This window comes from Pecten maximus, chromosome 7 (assembly GCF_902652985.1).
Source record: "Pecten maximus chromosome 7, xPecMax1.1, whole genome shotgun sequence".
In the NCBI taxonomy this organism is placed as follows: Eukaryota; Metazoa; Mollusca; class Bivalvia; order Pectinida; family Pectinidae; genus Pecten; species Pecten maximus.
In genome coordinates this window covers 22738242-22754370 of record NC_047021.1, presented here as the reverse complement: position 1 = coordinate 22754370, position 16129 = coordinate 22738242, and the positions used below count along the sequence as shown (strand labels likewise).

Here is a 16129-nt window from a genome sequence, read left to right as displayed (position 1 = left end):
TTGGAGGTGGAGGAAAGCCAGAGTACCCAGAGAAAAACCACCGGCCTTCAGTCAGTACCTGGCAACTGCCCCACGTAGGTTTCAAACTCGCAACCCAGAGGTGGAGGACTAGTGTTAAAGTGTCTGGACACCTTAACCACTCGGCCACCGCGACCCCGCGGTATGGTTTGGTTTATTTTGTTTAACGTCCTATTAACAGCTAAGGTCATTTAAGGACGGCCTCCCTTGCTTGCAACATGCATGCGTGTGGTGAGTGCATATGTGTGTTTTGGGAGGCTGCGGTATGTTCGTGTTAAGTCTCCTTGTGATAGGCCGGAACTTTTGCCGATTTGTAGTGCTACCTCACTGAAGCATACCGCCGAAGACACCCAGCAGGACACCTCACCCGGTCACATTATACTAACAACGGGCGAACCAGTCGTTCCACTCCAAATATGCCGAGCGCTAAGTAGGAGTAGTAACTACCATTTTTAAAGACTCTGGTATGTCTCGGCCAGGGGACAGAACCCAAAGCCTTCCTCACAGGGGCGAACGCTCAACCAAAGGCCAAAAGTGAGGCACTGTCAAGGGAGACATTAGGAAGAAGATAGCTGTTAAGAAAGGAGAGAGTAGATAAGATCCCAAATTTAGTTGCCTCTTACGATCATGCAATGGGGGCAGCAGGTACAATTCTTACGCCCTACCTGCAGGGAAGCGGCCCCGCGGTCTGAGGGGCGGGGTCAAAATGGGTCAATATAGCTATATTGATATTAACGACTTCTCTGAAACCAAGCAATGAATATCGCTCATATTTGCCTGGTAGCATCACTATGGGGTGGGGATTCAAAATTGTACAAATGGTGGGGCTGACCCCCCAGGGGCCTGAGGGGTGGGGCCAAATGTGGTCAATTGGGCTATATTGATATAAGCGACTTCTCTGAAACCTAGCAATGTATATCGCTCATATTTGTCTGGTAGCATCACTATTAGGCGGGGATTCAAAATTGTACAAATGTTGACGCTGACCCCTCCGGGGCCTGAGGGGCGGGGCCAAGAGGGGGTCAATTTGGCTAAATTGATATGAACAACTTCTCCTCTGAAACTAAGCAATGGATATCGCTCATATTTGCCTGGTAGCACCCCCCTGGGGTAGGGATTCATAATTGTACAAATGACGGGGCTGACATCCGGGGAGCTAAGAGGCGTGACCAAAAGAGGCATTTTGGCAGAATTGATGTAAACAACTTCTTCTCTGAAACTAAGCAATGGATATAACTCACATTTGTATGGTAGCATGGTCATGGGGTGGGGATTCAAAATTGTACAAATTTTGGGGTTGGCCTCCCAGGGGGCTGAGGGGTGGGGCCAAAAGGGGTCAATTTGGCTAAATTGATATGAACAACTTCTCTGAAACAGCTCATAGTTGACTGGTAGCATCCTTTTGGGTAGGGATTTAAAATTTTATAAAAGAAGGAACTGACCCCCGGGTTGCAGAGGGTGGGGTCAATTGGTTTAAACAACTTCTTTTCTAAAACTTTGCAATGGATATCACCCACATTTGTATGGTAGCGTCCCTAAGGGGTTCCGCCAAAAGTCAATTGCATTTCATGGATTAATACATTTTTGGCGTATAAACCTCACATACCCATATAAAATGCCTATGATATATTGACATGGCAATACCAGTGACAAATATACTTAATCATCATTCTTGTTTCATATCTCATGAAATCCAGGTGAGCGATACAGGCCTTCTGGGCCTCTTATCATTCGTTTCATCTCTATTGGAATTAATTCTAACTTAGTTAGCATTATCAGCATGGGATGACAGTTTGTTTGTATGCACATTTTGCCCCTGACTGACACCCAGGGACCAAAAACGGTCAACTATCTTCTCAAGGACCAAATAAGGTAGAATCAAATACTCTTCAAAGATGGAAGGGTCTTAAGGTGCTGTGATATCATGACCCTGGGGTCTCATGTTTGTCCCCGGGGAAGAGAAAATCTTTACTATAGTTTATATAAGGAAATAACATTTTTGACTATACATGTAATTTGTTTCATTTGTATTGGAATTAGCAGTTTTGGAAGGCAGTTTGCTGGTGTGTGATTATTTGCCCCACCAGGGGCTGATAGGCAGTGTCAAAATGTACAAATCAGGTGACTGTCATGAGCCTCTTGTTTGTTTTCACACCCGTCTCAAAATTCAATATGCACAACAAGGGAAACCTAACATTATAACAAGTATTGAGAAAATCATGAACATTCAAAGAAAAATCGGGAGCAAACTTCAACTGTCAATATTCAAAATGGTCACTTGTCGGCCATTTTGTTTTTCCGACTAGTTCCAAAATTAATCGTGCACAGCAAGGGGTCAAGGAGAACCTACTAACAAAATTGAGAAAGATCTATCTGGTGCTTCTCAAGAAATAGCGAAACAATGATTGTTTACGGACAGAGGAAGGACAATTAGAACTGCAGTCTTAATTTCTCGTGATATAACAAGATGGAAAAATGACCTTGGCTGAATCATATTTTCCCATTTAATGAATGTTTGTTACTAAATGACGGATTCCCATCTATTGATTTAGTGAGTGATGGCTAACCTAAAGATAGATTCCCATTTAGTAAATAACAGCTAACCTAAAGATAGCTTCCCCCTTAGTAAATAACAGCTAACCTAAAGATAGATTCCCATTTAGTAAATAACAGCTTACCTTCCCTTTTAGTAAATAACAGCTAATCTAAAGATAGATTCCCATCTAGTAAATAACAGCTAATCTAAAGATAGATTCCCATTTAGTAAATAACAGCTAACCTAAAGATAGATTCCCATTTAGTAAATAACAGGTAACCTAAAGATAGATTCCCACTTAGTAAATAACAGCTAACCTAAAGATAGATTCCCACTTAGTAAATAACAGCTAACCTAAAGATAGATTCCCATTTAGTAAATAACAGCTAACCTAAAGATAGATTCCCATTTAGTAAATAACAGCTAACCTAAAGATAGATTCCCTTTTAGTAAATAACAGCTAACCTAAAGATAGATTCCCACTTAGTAAATAACAGCTAACCTAAAGATAGATTCCCATTTAGTAAATAACAGCTAACCTAAAGATAGATTCCCACTTAGTAAATAACAGCTAACCTAAAGATAGATTCCCATTTAGTAAATAACAGCTAACCTAAAGATAGATTCCCACTTAGTAAATAACAGCTAATCTAAAGATAGATTCCCATTTAGTAAATAACAGCTAACCTAAAGATAGATTCCCACTAAGTAAATAACAGCTAATCTAAAGATAGATTTCCATTTAGTAAATAACAGCTAACCTAAAGATAGATTCCCATTTAGTAAATAACAGCTAATCTAAAGATAGATTCCCATTTAGTAAATAACAGCTAATCTAAAGATAGATTCCCATTTAGTAAATAACAGCTAATCTAAAGATAGATTCCCATTTAGTAAATAACAGCTAACCTAAAGATAGATTCCCATTTAGTAAATAACAGGTAACCTAAAGATAGATTCCCATTTAGTAAATAACAGCTAACCTAAAGATAGATTCCCATTTAGTAAATAACAGCTTACCTAAAGATAGATTCCCACTTAGTAAATAACAGCTAACCTAAAGATAGATTCCCACTTAGTAAATAACAGGTAACTTAAAGATAGATTCCCATTTAGTAAATAACAGCTAACCTAAAGATAGATTCCCACTTAGTAAATAACAGCTAACCTAAAGATAGATTCCCATTTAGTAAATAACAGCTAACCTTAATAGATAGATTCCCTTTTTGTAAATAACAGCTAACCTAAAGATAGATTCCCACTTAGTAAATAACAGCTAACCTAAAGATAGATTCCCTTTTAGTAAATAACAGCTAACCTAAAGATAGATTCCCATGTAGTAAATAACAGCTAACCTAAAGATAGATTCCCTTTTTGTAAATAACAGCTAACCTAAAGATAGATTCCCACTTAGTAAATAACAGCTAACCAAAAGATAGATTCCCATTTCGTAAATAACAGCTAACCTAAAGATAGATTCCCATGTAGTAAATAACAGCTAACCTAAAGATAGATTCCCTTTTTGTAAATAACAGCTAACCTAAAGATAGATTCCCACTTAGTAAATAACAGCTAACCTAAAGATAGATTCCCACTTAGTAAATAACAGCTAACCTAAAGATAGATTCCCACTTAGTAAATAACAGCTAACCTAAAGATAGATTCCCTTTTAGTAAATAACAGCTAACCTAAAGATAGATTCCCTTTTAGTAAATAACAGCTAACCTAAAGATAGATTCCCATTTAGTAAATAACAGCTAACCTAAAGATAGATTCCCACTAAGTAAATAACAGCTAACCTAAAGATAGATTCCCATTTAGTAAATAACAGCTAACCTAAAGATAGATTCCCATTTAGTAAATAACAGCTAACCTAAAGATAGATTCCCACTTAGTAAATAACAGCTAACCTAAAGATAGATTCCCATTTAGTAAATAACAGCTAACCTAAAGATAGATTCCCTTTTAGTAAATAACAGCTAACCTAAAGATAGATTCCCACTTAGTAAATAACAGCTAACTCAATGATAGATTCCCACTTAGTAAATAACAGCTAACCTAAAGATAGATTCCCACTTAGTAAATAACAGCTAACCTAAAGATAGATTCCCACTTAGTAAATAACAACTAACCTAAAGATAGATTCCCACTTAGTAAATAACAGCTAACCAAAAGATAGATTCTCTTTTAGTAAATAACAGCTAATAAATAACAGCTAACCTAAAGATAGATTCCCACTTGGTGAATAACTGGCTTACTATCGATGCCTATCTAGTGAATGAGGGATGACATAAGGTTGATTTAAATTTAATGGATGATGGCTACCCTAGATGGATTCCCATTCAATGAATGGAAGTTAACTTAGAGACGGATTCCCGTGTGGTGAAATGTGAATGACAGCTTACTTAGTACCTAAAAATGGATTCCCATTTAGTGAAGGATAGCTAACCTAATTCCCATTTAGTGAATGGTAGCTAACTTAATTCCCATTTAGTGAATGGTAGCTAACTTAATTCCCATTTAGTGAATGGTAGCTAACTTAATTCCCATTTATTGAATGGTAGCCAACTTAAAAATCGACCCCGATTTAATGAATGATGGCTTAATAAAAATTCCGTTTGGCAAATGACTGTTTTCTCCACTTCGTGAATGACTGATGACTTCAAAGATGGTTCCGAATGAGGCGATGGCCGACTTAAAAGTTGATCCTAATTTAGTGAACGATGGCTAATGTAAAACAATGGATACTATTGAGTGAATGGTGGTTAACCTAAACGTGGCTTTCCTTTTGTTTCCTGTTGATGTTTAACTACAGATGGATTCTCATTTACCTGTAAATAAAAGGTGACTATCCCCAAGATGGATTCCAATATATTGAATCATATGGTTATATCTTAACCTAAAGATGTATTATCGTTTAGTGAACGATAGCTAATCGTAATTAAGGAGGATGTCCATTTAGTGAATGATTGTTGTTCTCGTTTAGTGAATGTTAGATATCAACTTAAATATGGATTTCCGATTAGTGAATGGTGGCTAATCCTAAAGTGGTTTTCCTATTTAGTAAATGATATAACACCTTTGATGGATTCCCATTTAATAAATTATACCTGACCTAAAATGGATTTCGTTCAGGAAATGATAGTTCGTAGGATGGATAGCCATTTTAGCGAAAAACTAATCTACAGATGGGTTCTCATTTACTGAATAGTGGTTTACCTAAAGGTGGATTCACATCGAGTAAATGATGGCTAACCTAAGATGAATCCACATTTGGTAAAACGGACTTGAATATTTACGGTGAGATACATTTTAGTGAGATATTGTTTAAATTCCCAATGAATACCTAATCCAAAAGTGGACGCTCATGTGGGTAGCTTGATCGTAATCTTGTGGATACCAAGAAGAGAATATTGGTTCATCATATTTGTAAACGATATTGATTCATAGGTTCGAAAGATAACGATATCCATTTTTATGTTTGCTTTAAGACAGTGATATACATGTACATAATGATCAAACGTGAAAGAGCTAGGGACCGTCATTCATTAAAACTCCGGATATTGGTCAAGTTACAATATAATAAACGGAAGTGACGTGATATACCAGAGGTATTGACTGTTTACTGGTCAGCAGGTGTTCGACCGTAATGGTCTTCGGGATGGTCACTTTGAAAACCTATTTTGTATTTCAGTTCTGCTGAGGGATTTCCATGGACCTTCATAGATCATGTCCTGACAAAGTGTTGTCCTGTTGAAGTCCATCAGATAACACACACGGTCATTTTCGTAAATTAAAACAAACAGTATTAAAAGAATTTCAAGAAAACTTTATAGTACTATTCCTAGCCGAGACTTCTCGGGTCTGTCAGAAATATGTTCGTAAAAGTTTCAACTTCTTTCGAAACCCTTATGCAAATCAACTGCACCTCTGACAGTGCTTGATAAGGTACAAGGGTACATTGTTATAACATTCAAGTAACCGAGTAGGTCCACGGCCTTCTTCTACAGATAACAACACGAAAACAACTGAGCTACCTTCATTAGTTAACAATAATTTATTAAGGTTTTGTACAATAACAATACTTTTTTAACTTGTGTTTTTCAATACATTTCGATTGGTCCCCGTATAAGTTAATCCTGCTGACGTCACTAAGCATCTGGTACTCGTCACGCCTCTCGTCGTACCGAACAGTAGCCTCAAACAATCCACCCCCGGGACGAGCACGTACAGTCAGTTGGAAATCCACGTACGCTTTCGCGCGTTCACCGTATTTGACGTAACGATTTATGACGTCATTTTTACTCTGCTCAAAACGCAACACCTTGTCGGACGGAATAAGTTTAGTGGCGTTGAGCACTAGGTCAAGGTTCAAATAGGCACATATATCGGAATATCCGTCCAGTTGTTTGTTAATAGACTGAACGATATTAACGGCGATGTTCTGTACCTGGGAGAGAGAAGTGGGCAGTGTTTGATGAATTGGGCACGTGCACCAATGGGGAAGAATTCCCGCCGTTTGGCACGAGCGTAAGAAAGGCACCTCGTCAAAGAGACTAACTCCTCTTTGATCTTGGGGAACCTGTCTGGCCTCCCCTGTGAAATGTAGCACATCACGTAGCGTCTCGTAAATGTCAAAAGGTGTCGTTAGGCGATTTGAATTAGTCTTCAGATTTTTTGCTATGTTTGGATATTTGTCTAAAAACCATTTAGGTAGTATCACATACATAAATGGCAATCTTTCCTCCAGTTTGCCGACATACGTTTCTCGGATTTTTCCGAACCTTATTCCATGATCACTATAGAATATCACAGCTGTTTTGTTGAGAGCTCCTGCCTCGTGTAAATTTGTGAGTAACGTGAGATAGGGAATGTCTGCTACCGCGGAGTGTTCCAATACGTTATGTGTCAAGCCAGTGATGAAAGCAAACGCGAAATGTGGACGGATTTTATACATTAACATAAAATCTTTTAAATAATCGAGTATGATTTGTGTCTCCAGCTTTGTCCCTATACATTTGCCTTCGTTGTACCACAACCGTTTCTGTTTCGTCATTGCGAGACTAAAATGGCGGTTGAAATAATCTGTAGGCTGTTGGTGAAATCCTTCTTTAAGATAATCAAAGATGGCGATTGCCGGTTGATCCTCAGCATACAGAGTACGGAATCCACGGTTCGAGAACTGCTTCCATATAAAGTCATATTTGTCGAACGGGATGGTATTTAGTGTCTCGTTCCAAGGAACTTCCTCCAGGAACTTCCCAAGAGTCATGGGAACGATGTTGACAAACGTATTGTCAGCCACTTTGTTGTAGCCTTTCATCTCTATAGCCCCCAGAGTGTTCTCTAGGTAGTCCTTGGTCCTCCGCATGTAACGCATGAAGTTCAATCTGGAAACGGAGTCTACGCCTATCATGGCTACGTTAAGGAACTCCTTGACGCCCGTTTCTTGTCGGTGTTTCAAAAACGCCTTCTTACACTTCCTGTCCAGCTTTGGTTTCCGCCGTACAAACTGATGGAAGTTTGTGTACATCAAACCACCAGCTTTGTTATAACACTTCACTCTTACGAAGTCATAACGCATTAGTTGTGACGTGTTAAAGGCGATACTCTCCTCCATAAACCTGTAGTAGTTATTGTCCTCTACAAATGGAGGACGATTTATTGGTTGGTACTTGCAATGGTCGAAATAGTCCCGATCCTTTGAATTAATAACGGCCGTCCAATTAACTTCTAATCGAGTTCCGTTTTCATAAGTTAATGGCAAATATTTGTTGCATTCTATCAGTGCTCCCTGACGGAGATATTTAACAACAGAGGAATCAAACGCGTCCAGATTAGGGAGTTTACAGTGGGGTGTGTCCACGATAAACTTTGGGAAGTCGTTACCATGACTGCTACTTCCGGCACGTGGAGCTTTGTCGATTCCTGTGAAATTCAGTTGTCCAGAATATCTATGTACCTGATAAAACACGAACAGAAGCATGGACGTGCCCAGGAAAATCATAAACTTGGCCATACGGACTACCATGGGCCCCTTCATTGTCGTCAGTCGTCTGAAACAAAAAGTCTGCTTTTATAAACATGTCCACATCAACAGACATCGAAAGTATCTTCTCTATGACACTCGGAAAACGACGAAATATAAAGGGGAGATAACTCCTCTTTATGTTATAAAAATAACGTGAAAATAATGTGCTATATTATTTGTTCATTGTAAGGTAATGTTTTTATTCTTCCCTAATCTAATATTTATCATAACCTGTCACTACAAGAAATGTTATACGATTTCGTTCATGACGAAATATATATTGTAGTTTTTTTTGGGGGAGAAAAGTTCGAATTTCCATATTTTGGTGAAATAAATGTGCCCCCTCACCCTACAAAATTATTACTTGTAGATTAAGTTTCTCAGCTAAAATAGGACTCACCTTTTGTACAAAAAAAAACTTTTACAGACGAACGTGGCAAATTGCATGTTTTCTTCAAAAAGTTACCATGGAAAGGCAGAGTATTTTTTGTAACGAAGCAAATGGTGGCACAAAAATCATTCATGTCAGTTTTCATGACTTTTGGTTAATTATTTCCTGATCGTGTCGTGTCCCCCTAATTACATATCAACATCTGACAAACAATATACACGTAAATTAGTATTTATTGCGCACTGGTCTACAAACACAAATCAGTACTTCTATAACGCACATATATCTTAACTCTCGATGTCACTAGTTTCTGAGGCGTATCTGCCGTCAAACCTTTTAAGTATCGCAACGAATTCCGGAAAACAAGTGCATAAAGAAAATTAATTAAATTTAACCATTTAGTCCCCTTAAAATAGGTGGGATGGTTCGCAAGTACTTACATGTTCATGATAACGTAACTGATTTCAGATTGCATGCTCACACAGGAAGTTAGTAACAGACAACTGGACGATGTAACGTTTGAACAACTTACACGACTCGCCAGACAATATGGCTTAGTCCCATCAACATTTTAATCACGGCTTGTCAGATCACAGTGATTTCTCTGAAAAAAGGAATGTTGTACGATTAAGTGAAGTATTCAGAAGGACATTTACATTTTCAATGTATTTAAATTTTAAAACACGAAGATATTTGCATATGACAAAATCGAAAATGACACTTTAAAGCTCCGAATCACAGGAACTTGGCATAGATTCCCAAACCATGGTTGTATAGTTGCTCTAATATATATATATATAACTTAGCAACACAAATGACAAAGGAAGACAACTTTTTGACTCGTGCCCTGACCGGGCCTCGAACTCACGATCTACGTACGGCACCCAGTCGCCTAGCCAGAAATACCCGCAGCTTATACCGCTGCGCCACATCGGCGTTCTATAGATATATAAAAAAATTTATATATGGACAGTGGTTTGGGAATTGTACACTTCACACCTTCCTACATGTATTTGTCTCACGGGGAACTTCCGGTTACAACATAGTCGATAGCCGCACTTGAAATTGATTAATTGAAAACAAATCAAAATAATAAATAACGCTGTTCAAACATATTTGTATTCAATGAAGACAACACAGATATTATATACGTACATTATTGAGGGGAAAACAAAATTACTTCATACATAAATTACTCTCGTACCGCTAGATGAGGTGTCATTGTGTATCCTACTTAGTCTTAATTCGGTCGCAATAATTGTAAAGAAATGTCAAACAGGTCTAAAGAACTCTCAGAGGGATTATAGCCTCACATGTGTCCAAACGTCGGATGGATTAATTGGACAGGTGTCCAGGTTTTTAAAAGCTATATAGTCGTACGTTGTATCAGCCTATAACTAGCTTTAACGTATTTAGTAGAGTTGCCATAGTAACAAGTATTTTAAGTTTAAACGCACCAGTATTCACACATAATTCCCTTTTATCGCGATATGACCACCATCAAAGTAACAACGTCTGGTCGTCGTTATAATACTGGCCATGTGCGATCTCTCTGGATGTTCTCAGCTGTCTCATGTCCACTTTGACAAATTTCCCTTCAGGATTAGATTTCATTGTTACCAAACCGTTAATTTAGAATGTTGTTAAGACTTAATCACACATGATCATTTTTACAAAGAATATTCCAACTTCGTATCTCTACTGAAAACAAAACAGAAACGAGCGTGTATTTCACACACATACATCTTACGATCCATGATGCAACGGATGAGATGCTGAGGCTGGAGATGTTGTTTCGTGACGTCATCAAGACATTGTCCATGTTGGAAGTTGTTACAAATCAGAACTACGTAAACCAGAAGATGGACAGGAATGGACAATATAAAGGATACTTCCAAGATAACCGATACAGGGCGAGCACACACAACCACGTACTGACCATAATGTACACTTTGTTATACTTACCATTGTCGAGTGTTCGGTCCGAATCTCCAGATCCTAAGTAAACCGAATGAGGTTGTACGGCAATAGAGTGACTGGGTGGAGAAGTGTGGGTCGGGACCATTGTGTACACTCCCCGTGGGAGGGTGTTATATTGTAATCCTACCACCGATTTCCTCTGTCTGCCGTCGGGCTCGATCTCACTGCATGCTGTGTCTCTAGGGGTGATTATCTCCCGTGCGCGCGCATGTGTGTACGTGTGTCGATTCGGGAGGGATACCCCAGTGTGGCACACATGTGAAAGGTTGGGGAATCAAAGGATGGCTTTTTAAGATAAGCTAGTTTATATTTCATCTTTAGTATCTGTCGAATTCTTGGATCGCCTACATAGCATCCCGTGGTAACACACGAGATTTATCTTGTCGACCTGTCTGTTCTCGGTCTATGTAAATGCCCATTTTGAGTAGCTTTTCTTACATTATGAATTTAATTGTTTGTATCGTCGAAGTTAACTGTTCTTGTTGAAAATAAAATGGTATTAAAACGTCAAACTTACACAAAATATATGCCATATCGTTTCGGTAAAAACTTGAAAAGGAGATCAGGTTTATATTTTTATTTCTCATTCATACAGTAAAATTCCTCTTCTGACCGGGACACGGACACAAATGTCGTACTACACTATATTGAGATCTCTGAGAGAGTTTTAGTTATCCGATACCTCATATACTATTGTTACCTAGTACTCGGGTTTTATTGACCTATGTTAGTCCCACAGTTTTATAAGCTCGACTACACCACCTATAACAGGCACGTGACTAGGATATTCAGTCTTGTTTCCTCTGTATCTGTGGTATATAACGGGAGTTTGGGTGACCACCTCCCTGTCCCCATCTGGGAACCGACTGCTGATGTTCAATCTTGAAAACGATCGTCGCATCTCTGTATTTCAGAAAAAAAAACGATATGTACGTGGAACCCTTGGGTAACAAAGGGTCATAGCCTTCCATTAATTATGGTACACTATGAATTAAAAAATTATCTATTCGAGAATAGATAACCTACAAAAGGCTTAAGTAATTGTTTTTTTTTTTCTTTAAACTTAAATACACTGCTCTTTTTATAAAGAATGGAGTGTAGTAAGGGGTGATAACTGGTTATCGTTCCTTACGGTACGAGAGAATGCACCGTTTTTGCCGGATATAATAGCGATTTGAGGACGGTAAAACTGGCACATACAATTTTGATTGTCTTTTGAACGATTGTAAAACTCGGCTCGATCTAGGTCTGGATGTATCTGGTATCCCTGTGGAAATTGTTATTTATGAGATATTTTGGGTCAAACATGCCGAAATCGTCATTTTGACTAAGAGGTTCTGTTTAAACCGCCCTCAAAATTCGAAAAAAAAATCCAGAAAAAAATACAATGCACAATGTTTCCTGAAGAAAACTGTCTGTTTCGTTTTTCGATATCTTTAACAGAACGGTCACAAGATTTTTTTGAAAATGGCCTATTTTTCGACCTTCTCAGTATTTTTCCACTCGACAGGGGTATTTTCCCAGTGGCGTAGGAAGTCGTCAAAAAGTGGGGGGGCAAAATTTTTTTTAACCTTAAATTTTACGCACTAAACAAATCGTATGCCATCTCCGCAAAATTAGCCAATAATTACCATTTCAACATCCCATGATAATTTTGATAATTTATGTAGATCTAGTACAAAATAAGTTATTTACGCAAATCAGGATATATTATTCATGACAAAACATGAATCACCAGGCCCGGCCAGGATTTTCGAAAGGGCGGGGGGTCCAGTAATTTAGTAATAATGCTCGCGCCGTAGGCGCGAGCCGAGTTTTTTGTTTTGTTTTTTAACGAGGGGTCTGAGGGGCCGCCCAGCGGGTCCAGGGCAGCGCCCTGATTGGGGGTTCAAGGGGGACTAAGCCCTCCGCGGAAAATGAAATATAGCACATTTCCAATAATTCGGGATCAGGCGCGGATCCAGGAGTTTTCGAAAGGGGGGGGGGGGGGGGGTCCAGTAATTAAGTGATCATGCGAGCGCCGTAGGCGCGAGTCGATTTTTTTTCCCCTTTTTGCGAGAGGTCTGGGGGCCGCCAAGCGGGTACCAGGGTGGCAAAGCACCCCTGTGGATCTGCAATCGAAAGGGGGGCAGTAATTGAGTGATAAAGCGAGCGCCGTAGGCGCGAGCCGATTTTTTTTTGTATTTCCTCGTACCTGTTGGTAAATAGTATCACTCGATTCACGTTAAAACCGCGCATTCTTATTCATGTTGCGTTTCTGTCTTGTTCTCATTATGAACTCAATTAACTTCACAAATTATCATCAACTTATTGAATCTATGTGAAGTTAAGCAAAATTTCGTATTAAGATATAAATATTGACTTACCAGGCTAGTGCAGACGACCGACACACAGGTCTGAGGATTGATATACTAGTATAAAAGTCGGAATGTTCCGGATGTACAAGATAAAGTTTTTATCGTTGCCTTCATGAAAACATTATCGGTTCGAAAATATACAGATATTTATCGAAATGAATATATAAATTCGTGTTTTTTCCCCTTTTTTAGATTTTGGATGTCAAAAAGTGGGGGGGGCAAAAAGATATGTTTGCCCCCCCCCCCCCACTGTAAAAAGTGGGGGGGCAATTGAGATGTGTGATCAATGACTTAAATAAATTGATCAAACACTGTGAATGTTTCCCCAATGATTGTACGTCTCTGTATATAGGTAAAATGCAATGTCATAGTCGACAATGTAGCTCTGTACTGGGTGCCGCAGTTTTTGTTTAATGCGAAACCAAGCCTGAATGTAAAATGCGATTTGATTGGTTGCCCTGGGATTCCAGGGCGCGACGGTTTGAACACGACTATATCCGCCAAGGGTTCGTGGAGTGTAACGTAATCAGAAGCCTTGGCTAGCGAAGATGAGCTCGAACGGGCGAAGCCCGTTCGCGTAGCGAACTTAATGGTAGGGATGTCTCGGAACCCCCCCCCCCCCCCCCCCCCCCCCCTTTCCCCCCAATATACTTAAGAGTTCAAAAACTTTCTCAGTAACCGGAAACAGGAAGTCACGACAAGATCCAGTGTTGCGCAAGACTGTATTCAAAGTCACATTCTCGGGAGATTACAAAATATCAAGATTTTAAAAATATGCAAATGTTTGACTTCACACTAGTTAGAATTTGTTAATAAAATTTATCACGAACAAGTTCTTAATTTTTTATATTCAAAACGTAACGGTATAATTTTCAACGAAAATATTTCCGGTGTTTTACGAGTGCAGCTCCGGTCCGTTCGAGTTGCATACAAGTTTACCAAATATAGCACATGAAATAAAGAGGACTTCCGAATTTTTTTGTTGTCGTCTGCTGCTCGTCTGCGAGGGGGTCCCGTCACCTTGTCATCGCTTAATCAGTCTATTTTAAGACTTATTCTACGATTAGTTTTTGTAGTAAGTTATTTAAATCATAATTCTTGTTGATATATACTTTATTACAAACCAGTGTATAGATCTGTTGGCAATATATTCATTTTGTAACGTGGGATTTACTATTCTACACTAGATTACGTATGTGTGCTTGTTTTTCGAATTCCATGGGCACCGGGATTGCTGCGCTCTCACATAGGCCATGCCTAAAATTATATTATAAACTATTGACACAACTGGTTTGGTCAGCTTGACCGCATAAGAAAAACGCCATCCTGATGTAGTGAACTGTGAGGTTGGTTGGGGACTCGCTGATTTACATTCCAGATATTATAGTTAGGCAATGAAAATAAACACGTCTTTACTGTTCCAATTCTTTCTGTATTCTAACAATTATAATCTTTTATCACAAGAGATTTACAAAAGGGGGAATAACTCCGATACATACTGGAGTTTTATTATCTCCCTTAGACTGTAATGTGTAATCTCCTCACACCCATATATAACTATATACAAACACTGAACTCATCGGGTATTGTTTCTGAAATGATTCCCCGAGGAGTTCCGGATAGAATAACACCGGGGACTTCACGCCGCTTACTCTTTCAACTGAAGCTACAGACAAAGTGAGTTGTATTACATTTTACCGTCAGGGCCATGACTTTTTAATATTCTTTCATATCAAAGGTGACATTGGCAGTGATAGAATGTTCTACTATGACCAAATGTGTTGCTTGACAGGCTCAGAATGCGTCGTCAACCCAGACCAGCGTTCAAATTATTTTCGATAAAAGCTTCGGGTATGCCTTCTGCAGTTCTGTAAATGTCATACGTGATCATTAATTAACGTTTTAGAGACAGGCGACGTTTAAATATGTATATATTTCCTTTATTGTTTGTTTGTTTAAAGAAATTACTGTTTCGTTAGTTGATGCATGTTGATGTTTTGATATCTTGATCATGATCAGCTGATATTTGTTTATGTCGAGTAGCAACGTTTCGAGAATGATTTACCGACAAGAGGCTGGAATTACCGACAAGAAGCCGATAGGAAAGAAAATGAAATACAATACAAAATAGTTGCTTTTTAATATATTTATTATCACAATGTTTGATTTGTTTATATATTTTATTTTGGATTGTTTTGTTGTCTAATGTAATGTTGGCGACAAGTAATATTGAGCCGACAAGAAAAAATAGATCTACCGACAAGAGGCTGGAATTACCGACAAGAAAGAAAATACAAGATAAAACACATTTTATTTATTAATACTATGTTTGATTTGCGCCATACCGCCATAGGCAAATATTTACATCTATTTAAATTCAATTTAATTTGGGGTGGATAAACATGTACAATCATGTTCAGTTGATTTTTTTTTATCTTTTGAATTTGAACTTATTTCAACTTATTGCTGTTAAAGGTATTATTGAAAAATATTTGACAAATTCAAACAATGACCAGGATTTATGGTTACAATTCTACAAAATAGTCTTCTTCGAGATGTCATCTGCATACAGTTTAAATACAGAAACACATGAACAAGTGTAAATAGTTTATATGTTTCTATTTTTAGGTCCATACCGCCATAGGCAAATATTTACATCTATTTACATTTAATATATATGTAAGAGTATGAGATGCCACTTAATTTTCAGAAACCAGCCGAACTAATGTACACTGAAACCTAATAAGATATTGAGAAAAATAATTTAAAAAGAATAACATGATTTATTATACTTGGTTATAATTAATCTTTATCTG

At 38.3% G+C, this 16129-nt stretch overlaps 1 protein-coding gene across 1 annotated transcript; it reads right to left on the bottom strand.

Annotated features, from left to right (window-relative positions):
* Nucleotides 1-6583: 6583 nt before the first annotated feature.
* On the bottom strand, nt 6584-11126 carry LOC117331935. Its single transcript, XM_033890935.1, has 3 exons — nt 10942-11126; nt 9509-9580; nt 6584-8610 (listed from the first exon to the last, which is right to left on the bottom strand). The coding sequence occupies exons 2-3, from the start codon at nt 9544-9546 to the stop codon at nt 6615-6617; spliced, it is 2034 nt and encodes a 677-aa protein (XP_033746826.1). The 5' UTR covers nt 9547-9580; nt 10942-11126; the 3' UTR covers nt 6584-6614.
* Between the last annotated feature and the right edge of the window lie 5003 nt (nt 11127-16129).

Excerpts from the sequence above, each read along its gene's own strand:
- LOC117331935 (XM_033890935.1), bottom strand. The coding sequence starts at position 9,546 with ATGTTGATGGGACTAAGCCATATTGTCTGGCGAGTCGT. Across the intron at positions 8,611-9,508 it reads CATATTGTCTGGCGAGTCGT|ACGACTGACGACAATGAAGG; the intron begins GTAAGTTGTTCA and ends TTTTTGTTTCAG.